The sequence below is a fragment of the Emys orbicularis genome, chromosome 17 (genome assembly GCF_028017835.1).
Source record: "Emys orbicularis isolate rEmyOrb1 chromosome 17, rEmyOrb1.hap1, whole genome shotgun sequence".
NCBI classification, from domain to species: Eukaryota; Metazoa; Chordata; order Testudines; family Emydidae; genus Emys; species Emys orbicularis.
Genome location: NC_088699.1, coordinates 10,857,682 through 10,870,903, shown reverse-complemented (window position 1 = coordinate 10,870,903; position 13,222 = coordinate 10,857,682). Strand labels below are relative to the sequence as shown.

At 46.7% G+C, this 13,222-nt stretch overlaps 1 protein-coding gene across 1 annotated transcript in view; it reads left to right on the top strand.

Annotated features, from left to right (window-relative positions):
* The window catches only part of CLUH (clustered mitochondria homolog), a 33,896-nt gene extending 21,276 nt beyond the window's left edge, over positions 1 to 12,620 (top strand). Inside the window, exons 17-25 of the mRNA XM_065418063.1 lie at positions 1,023 to 1,176; positions 2,294 to 2,433; positions 3,425 to 3,505; positions 4,740 to 4,865; positions 5,445 to 5,566; positions 7,471 to 7,564; positions 8,294 to 8,428; positions 10,156 to 10,229; positions 10,781 to 12,620. Coding sequence (XP_065274135.1) covers positions 1,023 to 1,176; positions 2,294 to 2,433; positions 3,425 to 3,505; positions 4,740 to 4,865; positions 5,445 to 5,566; positions 7,471 to 7,564; positions 8,294 to 8,428; positions 10,156 to 10,229; positions 10,781 to 10,949 — 1,095 coding nt within the window. The 3' untranslated portion in view covers positions 10,950 to 12,620. The remainder of the gene's footprint in view (positions 1 to 1,022; positions 1,177 to 2,293; positions 2,434 to 3,424; positions 3,506 to 4,739; positions 4,866 to 5,444; positions 5,567 to 7,470; positions 7,565 to 8,293; positions 8,429 to 10,155; positions 10,230 to 10,780) is intronic.
* The last annotated feature ends 602 nt before the right edge of the window (positions 12,621 to 13,222 follow it).

The window sequence follows — 13,222 nt, the reverse complement described above, 5'->3', positions numbered from 1 at the left end:
ACCCCTGGCCCTTTATTCCTCCCACAGATTTAGTGCTGAAATGCCAGTTCTAGCCCCGCAAAGGGATTTTATGTAGTTGCATTAAGGGTAAACATGCTATATATAAGAAGATTGGTCTGCTCCAGTCTAAGTCCTTTGTCTAGTCCTGTCTCTGGTGCGGGCCAAATGGCCCTGCACAATACAAAGTGAAACCACTGCTCTTAGGGGGAACAGGCTTATCTTCTGCCTTACAAAGCAGGACGATGCTGTCCTCTTTACTGAAAACAAATGGCTCCCGTTTGTAGATTTTTGTGCCAAGATTCAGCTCAGATGACACCTTATCGTAGGCTATAAATCTCTGCACATCAGGGTTCATAATGCAAGTGCTGGCACAACCCAGAGCTCAGCATCTCCAGCATGCTCCTACAATGAAACAGGGATCGGTTTGCTGCAGGGGTTTAATATAGGCATACAATGAGTCAGCCTTCCATGACAGACCTCCACCATGGCCCTCTTTCAAGACACTGTCCCCACATCTTCATACATAAACCAATGTAAAAACAAAATCCAAAGGGCAGCTAGCAGTGTGTGCATTAACACTTCCCCTGATTCTCCCATCTGTCTGTGACCTGGCAACTAAAGCTGCTGGCCTGTCTTGTTTGGAACTAGAGGAATTTGACTCCCCTCTAGATTCTGCAGTATGGAAAGGAGTGTGATTTTGTTGTTAGGGCTGAGAGCGGCTGGATTCTATTCCTAGCTCTGCCACCAACGTGCTGTGTGACCGTGGGCAAACTCCTTCACATCTCTGGGCCTCAGTGTTGCCCGTCTGGGAAATGGGGACATTTGCCTGCTGCGCAACTGGTTGCACAGCGTCCTGGGAGGCCTGATTCTGTCCTCAATTACATCCAGGTAGCCCCTTTTGGACTTCAGTGGGGTCACACAAGCGCCACTGAGGGTTACATTTGCCCCAGATGTCCATGAAGGGCTCTGAGAGGGAGGAAAGTAGCTGAAAGATGTTGGCTTTGTTTTTTTGGTTCCTTCAGATCCTGTTGAAAGAGTATAACTTTGATAACCGGCACAAACCCACCTTCACAGAGGAGGATATTCTCAACATCTTCCCGGTCGTGAAGCATGTAAACCCCAAAGCTTCGGATGCTTTCCACTTCTTCCAGAGCGGGCAAGCAAAGGTCCAGCAAGGTACGTGCCGCCTCTTATGAACGCTGCTTTGTGCCCTGACCTTGTCTAGCCACAGTGCAAGCACTGCACAGCATGGCAGGCTGCCCTGTGTCAATCATTACCCCTTAACCCTGTTCTAGGGGGACACCCTGAGGAGAGGAAAATACAGTCTCCACTCCCAGTCATAAAGCAGTCCCGCAGTGGAAACTACCAACAAGGGTTTCATGACCTCTAGGAAGGGGACTGCGATCTCCATCTCACCGCACACAAACTATTAAACCGCTGTTGGATCTCTGAAATCCAGCATAGGTTCACAGGACCCAGATTGGGATTAGATGGTTGAATTAACTTCTCTCTGAGAGAGAGAGATTTTAGACTTTACCAAAAACAAGGAAAAGGCAGAATCGTAACATGAGCTGGTGTCCTAGTGGTAGAGAACTGTGTGTCCCATTACTACTTCCCTGAGCCGTCTAGACCTCCCTCTTTATGGACAATGCTTGTTCTTCCTGTGGCATTAGGAGTTATGATTTCTCATTGCTTATGGGTAATACAGTAGCCCAGAGATTCAGCAAAGGAAGTTCCCCAGCCTTCTCTCTGCTCTATAGTTACAGGAAAAGGAAATTGAGGTCCCAGGTTAACACTTAATAAGAATCATGATTTTATATTATATTATAGTGGTGTGGAGAAAGTGAATAAGGAAAAGTTATTTACTTGTTCCCACAATATAAGAACTAGGGGCCACCAAATGAAAGTAATGGGCAGCAGGTTTAAAACAAATAAAAGGAAGTTCTTCTTCACACGGCGCACAGTCAACCTGTGGAACTCCTTGCCTGAGGAGGTTGTGAAGGCTAGGCCTATAACAGGGTTTAAAAGAGAACTGGATAAATTCATGGAGGTTAAGTCCATTAATGGCTATTAGCCAGAATGGGTAAGGAATGGTGTCCCTAGCCTCTGTTTGTCAGAGGGTGGTGATGGATGGCAGGAGAGAGATCACTTGATCATTACCTGTTAGGTTCACTCCCTCTGGGGCACCTGGCATTGGTCACTGTCGGTAGACAGGATACTGGGCTGGATGGACCTTTGGTCTGACCCAGTTTGGCCATTCTTATATTCTAACATTTCCTATGGGTTTTTGTAGGTTTCTTGAAGGAGGGCTGTGAGCTCATCAATGAAGCCTTAAACTTGTTTAACAATGTGTACGGTGCTATGCACGTGGAAATCTGTGCCTGCCTTCGGCTGCTGGCTCGCCTCAACTATATCATGGGAGACTACTCAGAGGTACACTCAACCCCTCTGCCGCTTCCCTAAGAAATGTCCTGGTTGGTCAGCAGTAACTGTTTTCTCCCCCTCCCGTCTGCCCTTTGTGCCTTCAGATTAACGACTCCGTGATAACTGCAGAATGAGCAGGATAGTTGAGCTGAGAAGTGGATGTGAGAACAGGCCTGGGGCCAGGTCTCCTGGGTTCTCATTCCAGTCTTGTCTCTGGCCACTTACACCTGTCTGTTTTCCTGTCTCTGGAATGGGTAGAACACCTGTTTCCCTACTGCATAAGAGTGATTTACGGGTTCATTAGCCTCTCTTGGAAAAGCAGTTACCGAAGCATTAAATTTTATTTAAGGAAACAAAATCATTTGCGTCAGTGGGTTTCCCCTTTCTCCCTTTATGGCTATCTTAGCTAGCTAGCCAAAGGGCCATGTGGCCAGCACTCTGTGTAGCTTTCACCACTGTACAGGTGGGCATCCTGATGAGAAGCCCACTTGGATTCTGTTACCTTACCCGTAGTCCTCACTGGAGGTCATTGGTTTCTCCTTGTCTCCTATTGAAGGCTCTCTTATCTAGTACCCAGAACATGTGTCCTCCTCCCCAGCAATGACCTGCTTGCTGGCTCATTTGGGCTGAGGAGTGTTGGGATTAACAGCCCTTCAGGTTTGGGCTATCAGAGTGCACCCCAGGAACAGAGAATAGGATATCCTTTGACTCCCAATGGAAATGAAATCTGGGTCTCCCACTTGCCAAGGCAGAAGAGTTACCAAGAGGCAAACCTAGCTGTGCCCTGGCACAACTCACCCAGACTTCTCAGTGAGTTGCTGGAAGGCATTTCTCTTGCTGAAGTCCAAAAATGAATGGAAACTGTTGCTGAGCATCCTTCGTTTCTTGAGAGAGAGGCTGGAAATCAAGACACCTTCCTCTCTTCTGTTCCCACCCAAGTATCTCTTGAGACGTAAGCCTCAGAATTTGCTACATCCTCCTGTTTGTCATTCTTTCATAGGCCTTAAGTAATCAACAGAAAGCGGCGCTAATGAGCGAGAGGGTCCTGGGCATTGAGCATCCCAACACAATCCAAGAATACGTGAGTATAAAGAGAGAACAGTGCATGGAGTGTTCGCACCTGATGTCTGTGCGACTTACGTTTATGCCCACATTTGCAAAACAGCTGCAGCCTCCTTAACTTTGTAAAGCAGTCTCTTGGTAAACCTGTTCTTCCCATGCTGCATGCTTTCTTGGGGGCATTTCTTTTCTTTAGGTGTCTTTATTGCTAGGAACTAGATGTGTGGAAAAGTGAGTCTCTGTTCATTCAGGGCGGCAGTGAATCCTAAGAGTTAAAAGTGAAGTCCTGAAAAGCAGGCCCTTAAGCTCATACTTTATATGCACGCAAAAAAAACCCCACTTATAGCAATCACGGGAAGAGAGAGATTGAAATGGATTCACCCCCACTAACCTCACGCTGTCAGTGTGGCCCTGTCGTTCTGTAGAAGGCTGTATTCAAAGCTTCTCTCCGAAAATCCAATCCTGCAGTTGCTCACACTGAAATGTCACCAAGGCTTACGATGATGTAAATTAATAGCTCAACCATAAGATAATACAAAAGTCTTGTTTTTTCTGATTTATATTTGTCTTGCTGTGTGTGAGACACTTTTGCTCTGGTTTGCCAGATATTTATATTATATGCACATTTTTTATATATATATATATATATATATATATATATAGGCCCCCCCCCCCCCATCCCAATTTTGTAAAATTCTGTGTAACGGTTGGGATATCATACATGCTGGTCAACTTTGAAATACCTTCTGAAGCTACTGACCTAGAATCATAGAATATCAGGGTTGGAAGGGACCTCAGGAGGTCATCTAGTCCAACCCCCTGCTCAAAGCAGGACCAGTTCCCAACTAAATCATCCCAGCCAGGGCTTTGTCAAGCCTGACCTTAAAAACCTCTAAGGAAGGAGATTCCACCACCTCCCTAGGTAACCCATTCCAGTGCTTCACCACCCTCCTAGTGAAAAAGTTTTTCCTAATATCCAACCTAAACCTCCCCCCCCCAAAATATATATATATATATAATATTAACACAGCCGTATCTCAGCACTATGTCTCACACGGCATATCAGGCTTCTTTAAGTTGACTAGTAGATGAGTAACTCTTCCTAATGGTTATAACCTGAATTATTTTTATTCTTAAAGGCAGTGCTTTTCTCAGTGCCCCAAACAAAAGGGGGGCAGGTGGGAGGGAGACTGGTTTATTTGTACTGAGGATGTGATGCCACATTTTTAACCTTCTGAATGTTTCTTATACTGTAGATGCACCTTGCTTTGTATTGCTTTGCCAACAGCCAACTCTCCACAGCATTAAACTTGCTGTACCGCGCACGCTACCTCATGCTGTTGGTATTTGGAGAAGACCACCCAGAAATGGCACTCTTAGACGTAAGTGATCTTTCTGAGTAAACTCCTTGTCTAGGCTCCGTCAAGCTTGTTCACTTATTTTAATCCCGTCAATAGGGAAATGTCTCTCCATCCCTTCCAACGTGCGTTATTGCTCCTACTTTCCCACTATGGGGAAAGGAACAAGCTTGCTGACGCATAGATAGTAGTTCTGTAGAGAGGAAGGGTGGTCTTGTGGCTAAGGCACTGGACTAGGACTCAGGAGATGTGGGGTCAGTTCCCGGCTCTGCCATAGACTTCCTGTGTGACCTTGGGCAAGTCACTTAATCTGCCTGTACGTAAAATGCGGGTACTTCCATTCTCACCCCCTCTGTCTGCCTTGCTCAGAGCTCTTTGGAGCACAGTTTGTCTGTAGTTGTGTGTGCACAGTGCCTAGTGCAATGGGGCCCTGATCTCTGTGGGGCCCTCGACAAAGAGCTAATAAAAATAACAGGCCCACAAATTTCTCTGTGTCTTTAGCTCGAAAGGCTTAGTCAGGAGTCACCTTTTGAAACTCCCTCTTGTTCTCTGACCTGTGAACTCCCTCTTGTTTTCTGACCTGTGTATGGTGATTGCTCTTAGAACAACATTGGTTTGGTGCTTCACGGGGTTATGGAATACGACCTGTCCCTCCGATTCCTGGAGAATGCTCTAGCGATCAACTCCAAGTATCACGGCTCCAAGTCTCTGAAGGTTGCACTGAGGTACGGCGGCGCGGTCTGGGGAAATGGGTTGAAGTTTGTGTTTGGGGGGTGTGACGCTGTATAGGAAAGTCGGACTGTGAATCTACCCTCGTCGCATCTGGAATTGGGCCCCACTCTGGCTTATGAGTGCTGTCCCTGGTCAGCTGTGTGCAAGCCTCCATTCTTTCATGTCGTTCTTTTCCCCCAACCATTTGACTGCTGCAACGTGAGCTCGACCGCCCAGTTCAGTTGGAAGGCAGCGATGCTTGATTCGTCTGAGTCTGGGATAGCTACTTCGAAAGGTTGAGAATCATGGGTCTAGAATTATTTACATGTAGGACCTACCACAATAGGTGCTAGGTGTTGTCCACAAACATAGTAAGATCCCTGCTTACTGTGTAAGAATGCAAACAGTAAGTGAAGGCTGGGAGGAGAGGGGTAAATATCATCAGTACTTTTGGGACTGAGATGTTGGAAAGCCCCTGGTGGTTGGTCTTGCTGAACTAGCTTAGAGACAGAGATCGTTTGTGTTTGTCTTTCACCGTTAAGGACTTGATCCTATGAAGTGTTTTTTTGTGACTCCAGTGGGTGCTGAGAGCATTCGGCACCTCTTAGGATCAGATCCTAAAATCGTGGGGTAAATACCTATTGCTACAGACATCTCCCTTGAAAAACTGGCCAGTGGGCATTGTCCCACTCGGAATTGCCACCCCCACGCTGCAGCCATCTGCACTTCGTCAGGATGAAGAGAAATCTTCTGAAGCACCCACACGAGTCTGATTTGTTTTCCAACAATTGATGGGTACAAATTCTGCAGAGAACATCTTCCTGCATGCCTCCATGGGACTAGGATGTGCACTGAGATCCAGAACCTCCCTTAGAATAATGAAGCCAAATGTAGAAAGCTTTGTCCATTCCAAGAATGTTCAAGCTGCTGAGATCAAGCCAAGGTGACTCTCCCAACTGGAGAACAACCAGGTGACTTGGATCAGCAGCTCTTGCTGTCACTGTTGCTGCCAGTTGTCTTTCTGGTAAGATTCTGACTCAGGGCTGGCTAATTAAGAGATTCACGTGTTCGCTTTCCAAGAAAACAAAATGCCCTTTTAGAAAGGGGAGGCCCCTGGGTTGCTTCCTCTTACTCTAATTACCTGGCTGGGAGAGAAGCCTGACCAATTAGATATTCTCATGGCCTTCAGCATTACCTGGAAGTGCTGAGCACGTAACGTACAACTGGCATTTAACAGAAAACAAGCTTCCTGTTCCCAAGCAGCAGAAAGTGACCAAAAAATCATCATCTCAAGTCCAGTCTGAGGTGACTTTTCTTCTCTGGCTGGAGTGATGAGGTTTTGATCTACTTTTGCTAGGTTTTAGGCGTAATTTCCTAACCTAGAATGGAATAAATCTGAAGAGTTAACCAGAGAGAGGGTAACCACTAACACTGCCGCCTCCTTTGACCCTGGTCATCCCTTGAGCTGAGATGGTGAGGTAGCAGCAGATTTAAAATAAACAAAAGGAAGTACTTGTTCAGTCAACCTGTGGAACTCCTTGCCAGGGGATGATGGGAAGGTGAAAACTTAAAAAAAAGAATTAGCTATGGTCATGGTGGATAGATCCATTACTGGCTATTAGCCAAGATGGTCAGAAATGCAGCCCCGTGCTCTAGGTGTCCTTAAGCCTGACTGCCAGATGCTGGGACTGGATGATGGGATCGATCACTTGATGATTGCCTTGTTCTGTTAATTCCTTTTGTGGCATTGGCCACAGTGTTGGGCTAGATGGACCATTGATCTGACCCGTATGGCCGTTCTTGTGTTCTTAGCACTGAGCATTGCATGCACCTCTTTGCAGCAGAGAAGAACTCTTTCTCCCTTGATTGACCATGCGTTCATTAAAGCTAGATCCATGTCTCTTCCTTTCCATTGCAGCCATCACTTGGTAGCCCGAGTGTACGAGAGTAAAGCAGAATTCCGATCAGCTCTACAGCATGAAAAGGAAGGCTACACAATCTACAAAAATCAGGTCAGTGGCCTATGCTTGCTTCGCTTGCCCCATTCGGCTTTCCGGTGCGAAGCCCCTGTGCTGAAACCGTCCTGCATCTTACAACGTGGGGGAGGCTTGTTCATACGAACAGCTGGTGGAGAACTCCTCCTAGACTGTTAGGAGGGGATTGTCTTACCCCGTGCCTTTAGAAAGCTAGTCTTTCCTAGTATTGCCACAAGGTCTCCCGTCAGTCTGCGTGAAACACCTCCAGGCTTCATCGCTGCTGCAGAACACGAAGATCTGAGAAAGCAGTGGCAAGATTCAGAGTGCGCTTCTCACTCTCGATAACGCCCTTCCAAATCTGAGACACAAACCAGTCCTGGGCCGGGGGGAGCCTCTTGCTCGCAGAACTCGCTGAGACGCAGCAAACCTGCCAACGTGTTCGGGCAAACCTGTTTGACAAAGAAGCCAAGCAATTGATTGACAACATGCTCGGCCTGGTGGAGGAAACCTCTCTAAACCTGAGCGAGAACATGCATCTACTTGATGCAAGTGCGCAGCTTTGATAAGCAGCTGCCTGCAGGCAGGGTTGCATTTTATACCAGGTCATCCGCACTCATTCTACGGTGAGACACAATCCAGTCTCAGTGGGTTTCAGTAGGTGAAATCTTACACGGTCTCAAATAACCATGTAGATGCTGTGATTCAGGCAGAGTTCGGGGTTTGTTCTGATACAATTTTTTTTTTTTTATTATTATTTCTGGCCAGCTTGGAGAACACCACGAAAAGACCAAAGAAAGCTCTGAGTACTTGAAATACCTGACTCAGCAGGCAGTGGCTCTTCAACGCACCATGAATGAGATCTACAAGAATGGATCCAATGCTAACATTATGCCACTTAAGGTAACTTGCATTCATTAGGGCAGTCTGGGTATTTGCCACAAAGCCGTGTATTTGCTGCAGTAACAGTTGCGATTGGTGAACTTTGTTTCTCCTGGTTTGGGAGCTATTACTCACTCTACTGGTATTCCCCATTTTACTTGCACAGGGTTGCTTTGGCAGGTGGGATCTTCCAAAACAGAAGTGACCAAGTGCAACCTTGGATTTTAAAACCCCACCTGCTTAGCAATGTTCTTCTGGATTCCTTACCCATAACCTCATAGTTAAGACTTTCTTTTGCCCCCAAGAGAAACTCAGGTGTCTTGGTTTGTAGGTTTGCAGAAATGGGCTAGTCGGAAAGCACCCGATACTGCAGGGTGCCTTTTTCAAATTGACTCTTTGAAACCTTCATTTGTAACACTAGTTCATGCACCGATGTGACACACATGCTGTTGGCTTTGAATTTTTCAGGCGGTTTCATGGTCAGATAACTGCAAGAAAGGCCTAGGAACCTGCTGGCTTCTGATCTCCCCTAAACTTAGGAGGTTGGGTGATTTGCTCTGCAACATGGTCAGTCCCAGCTGGAAAAATCGATACAAAAGAATTAGGCACGCGCTGAAAATGAGTCTGGGAGCCTGGAACGCCTTAGTTCTGACTCTGCCACTGATTCACTCTGACCGTAGGCGAGTCAGTTAACTTCTTGGTGTCTCCGTTTCCTCTGTAAAATGGTCCCTGGTCTTTGCAAAGCATTTTGAAATCCATGGAAAGCAAGCACCACAGAAATAAACGTTCGGCCTAACTGTGTTGGCAGAGCTAGCCTGACAGGAGGCTGGACGGCATATCATATCCTAGCAGGGCCATGCCCAACCGTCAGCACTGCAGGAATTAACGTGTGAAGAGTCTGGTTCCAAAACCAGCTGCTCTTATCTATACGCGCACCTTGCAGGTGCGAAGTTCTCATGCTGTGCCTGGGAAAAGCCCAAACACACACACACACGGAGAGTGCTATTTGGGACTGGCTGTGCAGTAGCTACTGTACTGCTGGGTTCCTGGCCGCTCCCACCACTGGTTCTGCAGAGGCACTGAACCACTGGGGATGAGAGGAATGCGTTTGTGTCGACAGCCCCGCAGCTCTGCGCTTTCCAGATCGCAGGTGGCTTCTCTTCCCCCCCCCCCCCCCCCCCCACCCCCCTTTCAGCTACAGCATTGGAGAGATTAAAATGAAACATCTTGAGCAAGATTATGGACGCAATTCGAATTAGGTGACGCTCTCAGGCCAGGGACTAAGGCAAATCCTTAGATGTACCACGGCTAATTCCCTCCCCCCCCCCCCCCCCCATCCCCACCCTCCTGTCAAATTCTGAGGGAATGGCTCAAATCCAAGAGACCATAAAGTTTAATCTCTCCTTCTTCCCTGAAATTAAAAAGCCCCCATGTAATTGGTCCCAAAATTGATATAGCTAGTCAGTCCTATTGCCCTGCTCTGTCTCCCATCTCTCCGGTCTACATGGGCATTTCTGTAGCCTCCAGCATTGTACTGTTAATCAGGTTTACTACAGTAGTGCCTGGGGACCAACTAAGATTGGCCCCATTGCGCTAGGTGCAGTACAAATGTACCGGGTGCACCTGATTTATCCTTCCGCCCCCCTAGGAGGTAAGGAAGTATTATCAAGTGAGTCAATGCTGAGGTCTCTCTGCTCGTTAGGGTGGCTTACAAATGACTGACTGGATTTATTTATTTTTAACCCTAGTTCACCGCTCCCAGTATGGCGAGCGTGCTGGAGCAGCTCAACATTATCAATGGAATTCTCTTCATTCCACTCAGGTAGAGTGTTACACGCGTTGGCGGGCTTTTTCCCTGGTCTCGTCCCAGTGCCCCACTGCATGGCTGTTGGAGGGAAAAATCAGTTTGCCTCTGCAAATCCCTGTTCCCCAGGGATTATTAATCTGACACTGGTGAGGAAGCAGGGCCTGTAAGTGTGTTTGGTATAAATCTATAGGGAAGTTTACAAGAAGTCACTGTCGAGATAATTGGATGGGAGCAAACTGATGGGCCGGTTCAGGGCTGGGAAGGATTTGAGCTGTTGCCCTATAGGACTAGTCCAGTGGGGCAATTACAAAATCAAATGCAATGATCCAGCCTTGGAAAGGCCCAGGGTATTTATATCCCTTCCCAACCTTCCCCAATCCTCCATGCTGAGCAGTGATCTGAGCCGGGCCAGACTTCACTAGCCAAGAAACTCTCAATCCTGGCACTCGGCTCAAGAGCTGCTGGTAAATCCCAGAGGCTTCCCCAACAATGCTCACCCTCCTCGTCTCACGTTCCTGAAGCGGCTGTAATACAGGCCCCCCCTTTCTGCTTCCCTCCCTCCCTAGCCAAAAGGACTTGGAGAACCTTAAAGCAGAGGTGCAGCGACGCCAGCAGCTCCAAGAGGCTGTGAAGAGCAGCGAACAGCTGGAAGCAGAAGATGCAGTCTCCGAGGAGAGAGAGGCTGAGCTGAGCATGCCTTCCGCTGAGGTCCCCCCAGCACAGAGCTCTGCTTAAAGTGTACTTCGCTTTAAAAAAAAAAAAAATTAAACCCTCCCCTTTTTCTGAATCTGAACCAGGGTCTTGGACTCCCCTGGGGCAGCTTCTCCTTTTTTTTGACAATGTTATTGCACTGGTACAATTAATACACAATGCAAAGAACTAAGTTGAGAACTAGAATCTGACTGCGCTCGTGTCCGCCACGCGAAGGGGGAAAGGTGGCCAGGATGCAGCAGCATGCGAAAGAACATCCTAGGTGAGCACAGCCAGTGGCTGTCACGGCCGGGGGTATGTGTGTGTGTGTGTGCGTGCCACGCGTGTGTGTGTGTCATCAGTCCATTTTGACTTTGTACATATATCTGAATTCCAAATGAATGGTCTGGAGGTAGGACACTTCTCAGGTCATTTTATGTTGACTAAGGGACACTGTTTTGCAAGAACACCTATCCTCGTGCTCAGTTCTAGCTCGAAACCTGGATTCCAAGCCAAACAATACCGTTTTATTAATTGCTGCTCTAAGGGGGGGGGGGGGGGGGGGGAGAGAAAAGCAGCCATATTGGTTTGTCTAACTGCTTGAAACCTGTGAAGAGTGAGGGGAAAGGTACTGCTTTTTGCTACATTAGGATATAGCCATTTGGGTCCTGTAGCCTCTCTCTTGTTGTTCAGGTCTGAGTGGCCGTGGGATTTTCATACCGTTTACATTCTGATTTCATGATCCATAGGTCATTGTGCAGCCCCTGTGCTCTCTGCTTGACCCTGAGTAACTTAGGAAATTGCATCCAAAGAGTAAGGGTTTAAAATAAATTAAAAAAAAAAAAAAGGTACCTGTCATTAATCCATTTACAATGGAAAATCCCAGTGCCTCTCCTAGATCAGTGTTGGCATTAAAGTGGACTGTACAAATGAAATTCACAGAAGGGTTAAACCTGGCCTCTGTTGGAATAGCTTGGGGGAGAGGAGTTTGCCCTTCTTCCAGCAGCCGCTTTAATACAAAGCTGAATGAGCATCAGAAGTTAATCATCTTTTAATTGTAAGGTAATCGGCAAACTTCTACAGGTTTGAATCATGTGTCTTTACACAACTTAAAATTACTAGGCATTTTTCCCTTTGGCTGAAAGAATACTAAAAATCCCATAGCACTTAACGCTAGGGATAATGTCTTGTTTTGGGTTTTTTTTGCATGCTGGGTTGAGATTGCTCCCAGCAGAACTTCCATTGCAGGCAATGGATGTTACTGACATGGCAGATGCCAATGAATGAACAATATTGACTTTTTTTTGCCTGCCCCCCTTAAATACAGCATGCTTCCTGCCCGTGCAGTCCCAAGGCAAAGAGGTGATACCCACTGCAGGTCATGGTATGCCGACAGAGTTGAATGTCCTTTTCCAAGTAAATGAAGACCTACAGTGAGATATGATTGCTAGTCCAAAACCATATCGTGCTGCCCAAGGAGTCCAGTCTCTTTGTCAGCACCAGTACTATGCTAATTTGCATTGCTTTTTTGATGACCTTCTGGGAAAACAACTGCTATCACTGTGCTCTTTACCCTTGGTTTCCTGTACTGTATACTGGGGCTTTGTAACTTTGGGGCGGGGGGGGAAGAGGAATGTACAAAGCAGGAGGCATCTCTGATCCACAAGAACTTGCTCCCCCTGAAAAACATTCAATAAATGACTACAGCTTTCACACAAGGGTTTTTTGGTAATGTCTTCCAGTCCTAGTCCATTAATTAAACCTCTTTTAAATAAAATGTGCAAAGTAATTTACTAAGAAGTTTAATTTTGTTGTGTTGAATCCAAGCAGAGTTTGGGGATTTGTTTAACAGATGATGCTGCCTAAAAGCTGCTGATTCTTCTACTTCACACTAGTGCAAAGAAGGGGAAATACTAATGGTGTAAACCAGGTCAGAAGACTCATAGGTGGGTTAAGACACACTCAAGCTCTTGGGAAAACCCTAGCATTAATTAGCACACAGGTGTTAGTCATCCAAGTGCCACTGAACTTCAATTGGGTGTGAGTGTCTCAGGCAGTTGAACTAATACTTTCCTTTAAGTGCTTCAAATGTCTCTTTTCCCATTGTGCATTTGGCACATGTTTTCCCAGTGCCTCTGCATTTCTAATGAAGCTCAAAACAAATCAACCACCTGCTTTGTGGATTTTGCACCAGCCTTCTGTTCAGATTGCCCTGAGCCTAGGAAAGCTTGTTTTGCAACACAAGCAGCTTGAATCTCTCCTCCCTTTGCCTTTGAAAACATAATACCAAGAGCAGTGGCCATTAACAAAAATGCATA